Here is a 13,570-nt window from a genome sequence, read left to right as displayed (position 1 = left end):
GACCCAAGTCACCCACCCTTCTCCCCTCAGCTGGGATGGTGTGTACTAAGAGGAAAGGTCCGAACAGCCTAAAAATTGGTCTGTAACCATTTTTAAAAATCAGTCTGTCAGCAATCTCTAAGAGCACTATCCAACACACTTCTGGTGTTGCCTCAATATGGAAGCCAACACAGGACAAAGGTCAGGATTTGTTTTAACCAGACCTAACTTCCATTTGCTAAGAGAGGAGAAAAGGAGAGCTCAACTTGAGAGAAGCACTAAAATTCAGACAAGTCAAAGCACAATCCTGACAACTAAATGCTGATGCATGAACCTCTCAGCACCAACATGGACCACAGACCCTAATCACCCTCCTGCAAGAATAGAGACGCGTATTCACCGGTAAACAATCAGAGAGAGAGAGGTTTCCAAATCGCTCCAATCTGTTGGAGTAAATGGAAAGGCACACCAGCCAGAAGACCATCATAGCTACTACACCTGGACATCCAACCACTTCCAATGCCCCCCCTTAGCCCCCCCCCCCCGCCCCCCACCCTAGCCTCCACGATGGCCTATAAATGTCAAACAGCACAAAGACCACTAGACCCAAAGAACTGGATACAGACCACTGCCAAAATATTAAGAATGTGGAGCCACCCACCATCTTATTGCCACTGGACAGAGAAGGATCAAACAAACAAACAAACACTCGATCCAACCGTGTAGAAACTCAACTTGGTCATTCTCACCCCTGGCACTGCTGGCAACCATTTACCCAAATACAAAAATGAGGGAAGACAGTCACCAAGAAAGTTGTGCGATGCAGAATAAATGGTGCCCGGGATGCCAAAAAAGAACATTAACCACACAGTGATGCCTTTTACCCTCAGACAACATGTGCTTCTGAACGGGGCGAGGGTTTAACCTTAAATGTGAAACCTTATTTTTTTATGTAAACGCCCAACTGCAACAGTAACCAAGACGTTTTGATACCATGGAGAGCAAGAGTCAAACCAAAGTCAACAAGTGTACCAATGTTGGGTCTCCCTAAATATAGAAGCCTATGTAGAAGGTCACCTTTGCCACTTGAAGCAGGTTCTGTGGCATCTGCTTTGGTGGCGCCAAATTGTCTTTATCCGTGGAATAGAAAGCAATGAGCAGCAAGTTATTGCTAAATTCAAGGAACCAGGATACCACTGACCATAAACTCACCACCTGCTGTAGCATCACCACCAAGCAGAAAACATTGGCACTTGCAAAAAACAACCAGGAGTTTGATACAGAAAGGTGACTTTCTCTTTCTGCTTTCCAAACGCTTACCCAAAGAACGGTCAGAGACCATAAAGCCACCGATAGGCAATGAGGGTGTGAATCTCTCACTCTGTGCTCATCAGTGTACAGCAGGCCTGTAGTTTAAGTACTGGCCAATAAGCCATTGAGCCTATCTTCTACACTGTAACTGCCAAGATATATTCTCCTTCTGCCTGACTGGTTAAGGGACATAGGCCCAGGAGAAGGCCAGTCAGCTCCTCAAACCTGTTCCACCATTCAATCAGGTCACAGCAGCTCTTCACCTGGAGTCAGGAACCCTTCATACATTTTGCCCAACAAAAATCTATCAATGTCAATTTTAACATTTTCAATTAATCAGCAGCCTCAACAACTTTTTGGAGGAGAGAGTTCCAGTATCCTTTCCGTAATGTAGTGCTTCCCGACATCAAGCCTAAACGGCCTAACTCTGATTCTAAGTTTATGTGCCCTTGCTTTGGGCTCTCTCCCCACCCACCAGAGGAAACAATTTCGCTCAACCAACCTACCCTATCAGGTTCTCCAATAGATCAGCCTTAAGAGTATTTCATTATCTGTGCTTCTCCCCGTTTTTGATTGGCTTCTTGCTATTTTAGTTATTAGCCAGTCATATTGCCTACAGTCTTTTCTCCTGGGGTTCACCTTCAACCCAATTTCATTCTAACCAACTAAAAGAAATTCTGCCAAGTTCTTCACCTATCCCTCTATTAAATCCCGAAAACTAAAATCTATCGCCAACAACCACGTAAAACATTGTTAAGATTCACAGGCATTCCCATGAAATCAGTTGGAAGCCTTATGGTCACAAATTGGTCCCACTGACAATGTGTGGATGGGGCTTGCTCTATACATTCAACTCAATTCATTACCGTACTAATACCTTGTTCCCTGTGTGGGCTGGGCACTGGGAATTTCCTTGTGGAGCTCCTGATTGATCAGCGTAACCTTGGCCTTTATGTGTACCTAGGGATTCCACTGATTTTCAATTGAATATATGACAGCCGATCATGCCAGGAAACTCAGCATTAACGCAAACCAATCATCTGTAAAGACTATCACTAAACCCTACCTAATACCACGGTCTGAGTATTTTGGATACAGAGAGCAGAATTGGTCAAGGAAGAAAGGCCAACCACCACCTTCTCAGGAGCACTAGGGACAGCAATGAATGCAGCCTTTCCTGCATCCTAAAAACAAATAAGAAAGAAAAAACTGACGCCCGATATCTCCAGTAGACCAAATTTCCCTAAACTGGCCAGACACAATCTCCCCATGGAGAAAAGAGACAATGTCATGCAGAAGCCTCCTGGTTGGCACCCATTTTTTTCCTGTTTGCTCATGTCCTCAGTCACTCTCTCCTTCCCAAGCATTGTGTGCCACCACAATGTAGCATACTTTGCATTGCCACAATACCTGTGTAAGAAAGTTTGTTGCTGATGCTATTGTGAAATGTGAAACTTGATCTAATTGTGTTTCCCAGAAGGTTTCACCAGGAAGCCAGGAGTGCCAGCCCACCATTCTCAGTAAGCAAGGCTTTTCAGTCCAGGTGCCCCAAACATCAGCAACAATGCAGTGCCCCTCCCACCCCACCCCCCACCTCCCACTCTGGAGGTGAGGTTCGAGGAAGCATCACCTGGTGAAGGATTCAGTTCAAATGAGAAAGAATAAGAACTTTAAGGAGGGAATTCCAGAGCTTTGGATCGGGATAGCTGACGACGTGACCACCAATGATGGAGTAATAAAAATCAGGGATGCGCAAGACCCAAAAGTGGACGGGCACAGAGATTGCAGAAGTTATTTTCCTTTTCTTTCATAGGAAAGATATGAGCAGGATTCTCCATCCCACTGCACCCGTTTATGGTGTGCGCGCCCCGCTAGCAGCGGGATTCTTTGTCCCGGCAGCTGGCCATTGGGGGTTCCCATTGTGGGCACCCCCAGGCCGTCGGTGCGCTGCTGGCAAAACGGAGGATCCCGCTTACAGAGAACCAGCCCATGAACCTCACTGGAAAGCCCATCATTATTTTGCCCATCCCTAATTGTCCTTGAAGAGGTGGTGGCGAACCATCTTATAATTTTAAGGCTTTCTGGGCCATTTCAGAGAGACAGCTAATAGCGAGTCAACCACATTGCTGTAGATGTGGAACAGCACCTTATTGAACCAGATAGGTTTTTACAGAGTTTCATTACTGAGACTGGCTTTTCTTTCCAAATGTATTAATAAATGGATATTTAAATGCCACCAATTGTGATTTCAACTCGTACTTGGATCATTGGTCCAGGCCTCTGTATACTAACTAGTCCAGTGACATTACAATTTTATTACCATGGCTCTGTGTTATCAAGCTCAAGGAAGGTGCAGAGATGATTCCTCTACAACCTCTCAGTGAAGTGAAATTTCAGTTGAGGCCTGTAGCACAATCACATTTTCAAAATGAGAACAAATGTGTGTGATTTGTTTATGGTTCATTTGATACACATTTTACCTGGGATGAAAGAGTTTCTCACATTAAAGCTGGATATCACTGGCCAGTCCATCACACCACCTCATATAAGGTTCTTCCTCCTGTCTCTTTTGCATTTGTTCCAACCTATGGCCTGAAGATATAACACTCACGTCTACTCCTAGAACCCCAACCCCCCCACTACAACTATCAATCTCACAACACCCATATTAAACCACATTAATGGCTTTTGAGACCAACGTAAGCAAACATCCTCCAAGACTTGGTTCTAATACCAGGTGATGGCTGGGGCCCCATTTGCTAATTGGGTCTACAATTAAACTAAAACTTTTGTACGTCTGAAGGATGCTCCACGACTGAAACAATGCACCCTTCAAAATACCAATGTAATATAAAAGCAGCTCACAATCTGCACACATGAGGAAAGCAAGTACAGGACTCCAACCAGTAAAGTAACCAGCCTGATGTTACCCAGCACCTAAAAATGCTCTTAGGCAATCTCGTGTCTCCAAGCATCAAAGCAGGGATGAGCTCTTCCTGCTCCTGTCACGTGGATCACTACATTAACGCTGTGAGGTACTAATTATATGATCTTTGCAAACAACTGTAAGGTTCTGCGGTGGACAAAAGCCTTTCAACAGAGAATTAAATCACAAATGCTTCTTTCCAACTTGACAAACCACTGGATCCAATCCGCCTACTTGATACGATAGGAAAGATTGTGGAAATAATGGGACTCTGTAACACCAACCTTGCTCATCCCCCCCCCCACCAACCTACTGATCTCCATGGAAGCAGGTCGCATTTAGACAGTTGCCGAGCTCTTGCCGTCGAAGAACTGCTTTGTGAATACAGCCAGTCATTATGGACATTGAACATCAGAGGGTGCTAGTGTACTTTCTGTCTAATCTATAAAATAGCAAATTCTCTGGGTTCTGTGAAGTATCTATGAAATTTACAACCGGTTACCACTGAACTTTTTTTTGTCTGAATTCCCTACAATTCTTCTGCTCTTTCACTCTCTGTCTTTCTCCATGTGCATCTTGGAGCTTTCTTATTCTTTAACAAATCCCCGGATGGTGTCTGCTTTTGACAGTTGGTGCAGAATGTCTCTACGTCTCCTGTTCTCAGCTGCTGCCTCGTTAAGACCAGGTCGTCCCCTGTTTACCTTGACCTGCAAATCCAAAAAAATGACTGAGTTAAACCTGTTAAAAAAAGATGAGTTCAACTCTGAAACATTCCCTTAAAACTCACAAAGACCCCCTCGGTGGCTACTGAGTGGTCGAAGTTACCAACTCTGCTTGGACATGAGCCATGAAACATGGAATTTCCAGTGTCAATTGCCCATCTGTGCTGAGCTCTCAGTCAAGTCAGTGGCAACTGGCCTCAGAGCATTTTTGCAGAGGAAAGGAAACTAACCACTCAGTAGCCCCTGTCCCTCTTGTGGGTATCAGGAGATAGGACTTAACTAGAATGTCATACCCCATGGTCAGATAGCCCACCAATATTCATGATCTTGAGTAATTTGTGAAAAAAATACCTTTGGGAAATGTAGTTGAGGGCAGTCCACGCCCTGTAATTATTCCTGGAAAGAATCAGCACTTATAATAATAATCTTTTATTGTCACAAGTAGGCTCACATTAATACTGCAATTAAGTTATTGTGAAAAGCCCCTAGTTTGGGTACTCAGAGGGAGAATTCAGAATGTTCAATTCACCTAACAGCATGTCTTTCAAGACTTGTGGGAGGAAACCGGAGAACCCGGAGGAAACCCACGCAGACACAGGGAGAACATGCAGACTCCGCACAGACAGTGACCCAAGCCAGGAATCGAACCTGGGACCCTGGAGCTGTGAAGCAACAGTGCTACCCACTGTGCTACCGTGCTGCCCACTTTCAGGAGAAGAGAGTATAATGACCAGAGGTAAATATCTGTTCAGATTCTGCAGCATATTTATTTTCACGTGTGCTGCTGTCAGTGAACATAGAGTTGTAAAGAGTGTTGGAATATCACCAATGATTATCGAACTGTCACCGGTAAGATTCTAACCCTGGACAGTGTCAGGCTGTGACAATTTCCCCCTCCCCCTATTTACACATGCAAAATGTGTGTATGGTTTAGTGTGTAGCTTGCGTGTTTATATATTAGTGTCAATGAAGATGAGTGTTGTTTGTGTGTGTGCCTGTGTGTAGAAATGCATTTGTTTCTTATTTTTTATCTATTCTTTCAGGGGATCTACTTATACACATGGACACAGACAAAAACATACTCATGTAAATTCACACTAACATATAAACATGCAAGCCACACAAAAACATACACATGTCATGCATGCACAAATCAACATTAAGACATGTGCCTTTCATTTAAATGCACATGCTGACAGAAATTAACAGATATATAATGCATACAGGCAATTACATATATGTAATGTGCACACTAACCATCATTTAAAAAAAATTTTTTTTTAGAGTACCCAATTCATTTTTTCCAATTAAGGGGCAATTTAGCGTGTTCAATCCACCTAGCCTGCACATCTTTGGGTTGTGGGGGCGAAACGCATGCAAACACGGGGAGAATGTGCAAACTCCACACGGAAAGTGACCCAGAGCCAGGATCGAACCTGGGACCTCGGCGCCGTGAGGCAACAGGGCTAACCCACTGTGCCACCATGCTGCCCTACACTAACCATCATTAACAGACATATGATACACAGCACTATCAACATTAACACAGGGTCCTATGGTTACCAAACAAAGGCAGATACTGGAACCTCCTTAGTGCAAATGGTTTGGATGGTGTGTCCAGGAAAGACTCAATATGTAGATAGGCCGACTAGCGGGTAGGCCATATTGGATTCGCTGCTTGGCAATGAACCAGGTCAGGATATCTCGGTGGGAGAGCATTTCGGTGACAGTGGCCACAACTCCTTGACCTTTACCATAGTCATGGGGAGGGATAGAAACAGACATATGGAAAGGTATTTAATTGGGGGAGCGGAAATTATACTGCTATTAGACAGGAGCTGAGGAGCATAAATTGGGAACAGGGAAATGCATAACAGTAATTTGAGGGTTGTTTAAGGAGCACTTACTGTGAGTGCTGGATAGTTTTGACCCACTGAGACGAGGAAGGAATGGTAAGGTGAAGGAGCCTTGGATGTCAAGAGAAGTGGAGCTTCTAGTCAAGAGGAAGAAGGAAGCTTACGTAAGGTTGAGGAAGCAAAAATCTAGCACAGCTCTGGATGGTTACAAGGTAGCCAGGAAGGAACTCAAAAGTGGACTTAGGAGAGCTAGAAGGGGGCATGAAAAAGCCCTGAAGGGAAGGAATAGGGACAACCCCAAGGTGTTCTACACTTATGTGAGAAATAAGAGGATGATCAGAGTAAGAGTAGGGCGGATCAGGGTTAGTGGAGGGAACTGCCTAGAGTCTGAGGAGGTAGGGGAGGCCCTAAATGAATATTTTGCTTCAGTATTCACTCGAAAAAGGGACCCTGTTGCTCGTGAGAACAGCGTGAACCAGGTTAGTAGGCTCAAACAGGTTGATATTAAGAAGGAGGATGTGTGCAGACGTCATGTCCAGAGTATTGAAAACAAGGGTGGGAATGAGTCCAGTGGTGGCGATTTTCGGAGTGTCAGAAGACCCGGGAATCCAGGAGGAGAAGGAGGCAGATGTTCTGGCCTTTGCTTCCCTGGTAGCCCGGAGATGGATACTGCTAGCTTGGAGGGACTCAAAGCCCCTGAAGTCGGAGACCTGGTTAACTGACATGGCAAGCTTTCTCAGCCTAGAGAAGATTAAGTTTGCCTTGAGAGGGTCACTGTTAGGGTTCGCCCGGAGGTGGCAACCATTCATCGACTTCTTCGCGGAGAATTAATCGTCAGTGGGGGGGGGGGGAGAGTGGAGTGGGAGGGGTGGTTAGGGTAGCGTAGAATAGGGGGTCAATTAGGTGGGTCTTGGCGGGACGGGAGTCGGTGATTGCACTATGTTTCTTGTTCTTTGTACATTGTTTTATACTGTTGTTGTTTGTAATGCCAAAAATACCTAATTAAAATTGTTTATTAAAGAAAAAAGGAGGGTGCGCTGGAAAATTTGAAAAGCATCAGGATAGATAAGTACCCTGGGACAGACGGGATATACCCAAGGTTACTACGGGAAGCGAGGGAGGAGATTGCTGCGTCGTTGGCGATGATCTTTGCATTCTCACTCTCCACTGGAGTAGTGCCGGATGATTGGAGGGAGGTGAATGTTGTTCCCCTGCTCAAGAAAGGGAATAGGGAAATCCCTGGGAATTACAGACCCATCAGTCTTACGTCTGTGGTGAGCAAAATACTGGAAAGGATTCTGAGAGATAGGTGGCTGGATTCTCCGCCCCACCGCACCACATTTCTGTTTCACCCCGCCGGCGGATACTTCATTACGCCAGCTAGTCAATGGGGTTTCCCATTGTGAGGCAGCCCCACGCCATCGGAAAATTCCCGGGCTGCCGGCAAAATGGAGCATCCCACCGGCGGAGAACCCAGCCCAGGATTTATGATTATTTAGAAAAACATAGTTTGATTAAAGATAGTCAGCATGGCTTTGTGAGGGGCAGGTCATGCCTCACAAGCCTCATTGAATTCTTTGAGGATGTGACAAGACACATTGATGAAGGTCGGGCAGTGGATGTGGCGTACATGGATTTCAGTAAGGCATTTGATAAGGTTCCCCATGGTAGGCTCATTTAGAAAGTCAGAGGGCATGGGATACAGGGACATTGGCTGTGGATACAGAATTGGCTGGCCGAATGCAAAGTATTCCACCTGGAGGTTGGTGACCAGTTGTGTCCTGCAGGGATCTGTTCTGGGTTCTCTGTTCTTTGTGGTTTTTATAAATGACTTGGATGAGGAAATGGAATGGTGGGTTAGTAAGTTTGTCGTTGACACAAAGGTTCGTGGAGTTGTAGATAGTGTCGAGGGCTGTTTCAGGTTACAACAGGACATTGACAGGAAGCAGAGCTGGGCTGAGAAGTGGCAGATGGAGTTTAACCTAGATAAATGTGAAGTATTCATTTCGGAAGGTCGAGTTTGAATGCTGAAGACAGGGTTAAAGACAGGATTCTAGGAAGTGTGGAGGAACAGAGGGATCTTGGGGTCCACGTACATAGATCCCTCAAAGTTGCCACCCAGGTTGATAAGATTGTTAAGAAGGGGTATGGTGTGTTGGCTTTCATTAACAGGGGGATTGAGTTTAAGAGCCACAAGGTTTTGCTGCAGCTTTATTAAACCCTGGTTAGACCACACTTTGAATATTGTGTCCAGTTCTGGTCGCCTCATTATAGGAAAGATGTGGATGCTTTGGAGAGGATGCAGAGGAGATTTACCAGGACGTTGCCTGGACTGGAAGGCATGTCTTATGAAGAAAGGTTGAGGGAGCTAGGGCCTTTCTCACTGGAGTGAAGAAAGAAGAGAGGTGACGTGATAGAGGTGTACAAGGTGATGAGAGGCATGGATAGAGTGGATAGCCAGAGACTTTTCCCCAGGGCGGAAATGGCTGTCACGAGGGAACATAATTTTAAGATGATTGGAGGAAGGTATAAGAGAGATGTCAGAGGTAGATTCTTTACACAGAGAGTGGTGTATGCATGGAATCCACCGCCAGCAGAGGTGGTGGAGTCAGAGTCATTAGGGACATTTAAGTGATTCGTGGACAGGCACATGGACAGCAGTAAATTGAAGGGGTGTAGGTTAGGTTGATCTTAGATTAGAATAAATGGTTGGCACAACATCGTGGACCGAAGGCCCTGTACTGTGCTGTACTGTTCTATGTTCTATAGTTACACACCATTTCAACATAGTCGTACAAGCAGACTCATATTTATATTCATTCGCATACACATATACATGTTATTTGAAATCTGCTGAGTAATTTAAAAATGCTGGTAAAACGCACCAAGGTCCAAACGCTGGGAATTAGAAACAAGAGCAGAAAATGCACTAAGCAGACAGCAGGTGTGTCAGCCTCTGCAGAGGGAATATGGGGACCAATGTTTCAGGCAGGGCCATTTGTTAAAATCCACAGAATCCCATAAAATCCCTTCAGTGCAGAAGGAGGCCATTTGGGAATCACGTCTGCACCAAGCTTCTGAAAGAACACCCGCCCAGGCTCACTCCCTCGCCTATCCCTGCAATCTCACCTAACCTGCGCATCTTTGGACACTAAGGGGCAATTTTAGCATGGCCAGTCCACCTAACCTGCACATCTTTGGAGTGTGGGAGGAAACCAGATCACCCGGAGGAAAACAGCGCAGGCACAGGGAGATCATGCAAGCTCCACACAGACAGTCACCCAAGGCCGAAATAGGACCTGGGTCCCTGGCGCTGTGAGGCAGCTGTGCTAACCACTGTGCCACTCCAAATTCTCATTTCTCTCTGGGCCACAGATGCACTTGCTGAATCCTTCCAACAATTTTGTCATTGATTTTGTGAATTTGTTCCCCAGTCACAAAATATAGAGGACAGTGCAAACAGAAATAAAAATTGTAAAATGGGGCGCTGATTCATTTTGCCTGTTCCATCCTACAGCACAAACCCAAAGTTAACTCCCTCATGGATTCGGAAAACAGGATCAAGTACTTTAAACATACTCTAAACATAACATAACTCAGTAAAATTTCACGAACAGCCATGCTGATAATTATTTCAACCAAACCATAAGCACCCATTTAGATACCACCAGTAGCACAATAGGACGCAGAAATTAATCCACATAGTTTACTCTTAAATATAATAATGGAACCCACTTAATGCTAAAGTGAATCCAATTTTTTTCTGTAGCCTGTTACTTAATGAGAATTCACGGATAACATTTTAAAGCAAATTCTTTTTTTCCAAGATCCTTCAAGGGATGATACTGACAGGTGCCGAGCTTCAGGTTCTTCCCTTGCACACTAGACTCATGACAAAAGGAAGTATCAGCAGGCAGCTAAACTGTGGGGGCATCATAGCTTTGTTTGATCCTGTCATCAGCTAAGGTTGATCCACATGCAATTTCCCACTTCTAGATGGTATTTAATACTGCATTTGATCAGTGATCAGTGATGAGGTGAATAGCTACTCTAAGGTGGATTCATAGAATCATAGAATTTACAGTGCAGAAGGAGGACATTCGGCCCATCGAGTCTGCACCGGCTCTTGGAAAGAGCACCCTACCCAAGGTCAACACCGCCATCCTATCCCCATAACCCAGTAACCCCACCCAACACTAAGGGCAATTTTGGGCACTAAGGGCAATTTATCATGGCCAATCCACCTAACCTGCACATCTTTGGACTGTGGGAGGAAACCGGAGCACCCGGAGAAAACCCACGCACACACGGGGAGGATGTGCAGACTCCGCACAGACAGTGACCCAAGCTGGAATCGAACCTGGGACCCTGGAGCTGTGAAGCAATTGTGCTATCCACAAGGCTACCGTGCTGCCCCAGTATGCGGCAATAGTATGGGGGCAATCACATAGACTCTCTTCACACTTGTCCGAATTTTGAAGGTGTATGTTACAGATCTCCCACTCAAAACAATTGCAGTCACATTATCATGAAACAATTGCAAGATTGTGGTGAAACTTCTCAGTCATCTGAATCTTTGGAGTACAATCTACAAGAGCCGCACCATTTAATGAGCCTAATGTTCTGGTCAAGTCGATGAATACAATGAAGAATTCCTGGTGTTGTTCACAACATGGATTTGTCTACCAACAAAGAATGGCGACATCTTGTCCATTGAGCTGCCTCACATTTTGAGTCACGAGGTCTTAACGATGAGACAGAGCGGTGGCAGAGAAGGAAAGAAAAAGAAGCAAATCCTGCACTCCAGCTCACATTTCCTTGTGGGACATCCTGTCTCATGTTCCCAAAGATCTGTGGGTCGAGAATCAACCTGTTCAATCGCACAATGACCCATGGCAAAAAACTATGAGTAGACATCAGTCTCGAGTCGATGGACTGGTGACGATGGCAAAAGCTTTCCAACTGAACCTGAAAAATGGGGATCCCATTCCCCGTCCCATCCCCTATCTTATGCACTTTAAGCCCCGGCCTTTTGTGTTTCATAAGTACTGGAACCAATTTTGCAAGTTGAACTGTGGCACTGAAACCAAAGTCAAGGACTAAACTGTGATACTCAAACAAGGTCTTCTTCCATACTCAAAACACAAGGACCTCGGTGAAAGAACGTTCTGGGATGGAGGGGAACTCACCAGTATATTTTCATGAATTGGTTACTTCTATATTCAAAGAAGGTGCAAACCACTTCTATCATCAAATTATGCAGATGTTACATGGAAGTAACATGAAGCCTCTGTTTACTGATGGATCCATTGGACTGCTTAGCAACTGTCCAGTCAATCAATGCAGAGAAAGAAAACAGCTTTGAATGGATAAGTTAGGTTTACTTACCTGTGTTCCTGGATGGAATTCTGAAAGAGAAAGACAATTGTTGAGTAACATTATAAATAATTCAGCTTAGTGGCTCAAAACATTCTAATAATTAACATTTAGGTTATTTTCTTGGTTACCATTAAAGACTTATATTAGGGATAAATAATATATTCCAAGACTCTTTGAAGGGTCATTTTTGTTGGAAAAGCACTTTCTGTTTGTAAGTGTCAAGGAATAATACAAATAGTTTCATATCCATTGTAAAGTCATTGATTTGTGACAATATTTTGAAGCATTTCTGTCCCATTTTGGCTCTCTGAGAAAAAGGGGGTTAAAAAAAAAAAAAATTTTCATGATGATATTTAATATTTAAAATAATCATATATCCCTACTCTGCAGATGGAGGCCATTCGGCCCATCGGGTCTGCATCGATCCTCTGAAAGAGCATCCTATCCTAGGCCCTATCCCCGTGACCCCACCTAACCTTTGGACACTTAGGTACAATTTGGAATGGCGAATCCACCTAACCTGCACATCTTTGGACTGTGGGAGGAAACCAGAGTACCCGGAGGAAACTCGCGCAAACACGGGGAGAATGTGCAAACTCTATGGTCACCCGAGGCAGGAATCGAACCAATGTCCCAGGCGCTGTGAGGCAGCAGTGAGGCACCATGCTGCCCAATTTTAAGATGTTTTGTGAAAAATTTATGATTTATTATCAATAAGCATGGCAATGAACACAATGTCACAATGCACAACACGTATCAATGAAAGTACGAGAACTGCACAGAGAATTAATAATAATAATAATAATCTTGATTGCACAAGTAGGCTTACATTTAACACTGCAATGAAGTTACTGTGAAAAGCCCCTGTCGCCACATTCCGGCGCCTGTTCGGGAACACAGAGGGAGAATTCGGAATGGCCAAATTACCCAACTGCGCGTCTTTTGGGACTTGTGAGAGGAAACCGGAGGAAACCCACGCAGACACAGGGAGAACGTGCAGTCTCCGCACAGACAGTGACCCAAGCCAGGAATTGAACCTGGGACCCTGGCGCTGTGAAGCAACAGTGCTAACCACTGTGCTACCGTGCTGCCTATGAGGCACATGAATTAGGCACATGATTTGCTCCAAATTCAGTCCATTTGACAGTAATAAATAGAAACGCTGATTATTCTTGCCTTTTGATTGGTGAATATAGATTGCAAAAATAACAAAGGCCAAACGTTGACCAATCGCTGACAATAATCATTAGTGCAAATGGCAAATAGCTGAAAAGAACCATGTAATTGATTAAATAATGGATTCGAAAGACAAAAATAGTCCAATTAACTAACGTCTTCATGCCTGATTTTGAATGTTTGATTTATAAATCTACGCAAATGGAATCAAAATATTGGGC

At 44.5% G+C, this 13,570-nt stretch overlaps 1 protein-coding gene across 1 annotated transcript in view; it reads right to left on the bottom strand.

Annotated features, from left to right (window-relative positions):
- Positions 1 to 530: 530 nt before the first annotated feature.
- The window catches only part of LOC140412183 (sodium/potassium-transporting ATPase subunit beta-1-interacting protein 1-like), a 1,037,825-nt gene continuing 1,024,785 nt past the window's right edge, over positions 531 to 13,570 (bottom strand). The window contains exons 7-8 of the mRNA XM_072500802.1: positions 12,183 to 12,202; positions 531 to 4,923 (exon numbers count right to left, since the gene is read on the bottom strand). Of these exons, the coding sequence (XP_072356903.1) occupies positions 4,892 to 4,923; positions 12,183 to 12,202 (52 nt within the window). The 3' untranslated portion in view covers positions 531 to 4,891. The remainder of the gene's footprint in view (positions 4,924 to 12,182; positions 12,203 to 13,570) is intronic.

Source organism: Scyliorhinus torazame, chromosome 1 (genome assembly GCF_047496885.1).
Source record: "Scyliorhinus torazame isolate Kashiwa2021f chromosome 1, sScyTor2.1, whole genome shotgun sequence".
Taxonomy (NCBI): Eukaryota; Metazoa; Chordata; class Chondrichthyes; order Carcharhiniformes; family Scyliorhinidae; genus Scyliorhinus; species Scyliorhinus torazame.
The sequence above is the reverse complement of the archived record's forward strand: the minus strand, read 5'-3'. Positions and strand labels throughout refer to the sequence as shown.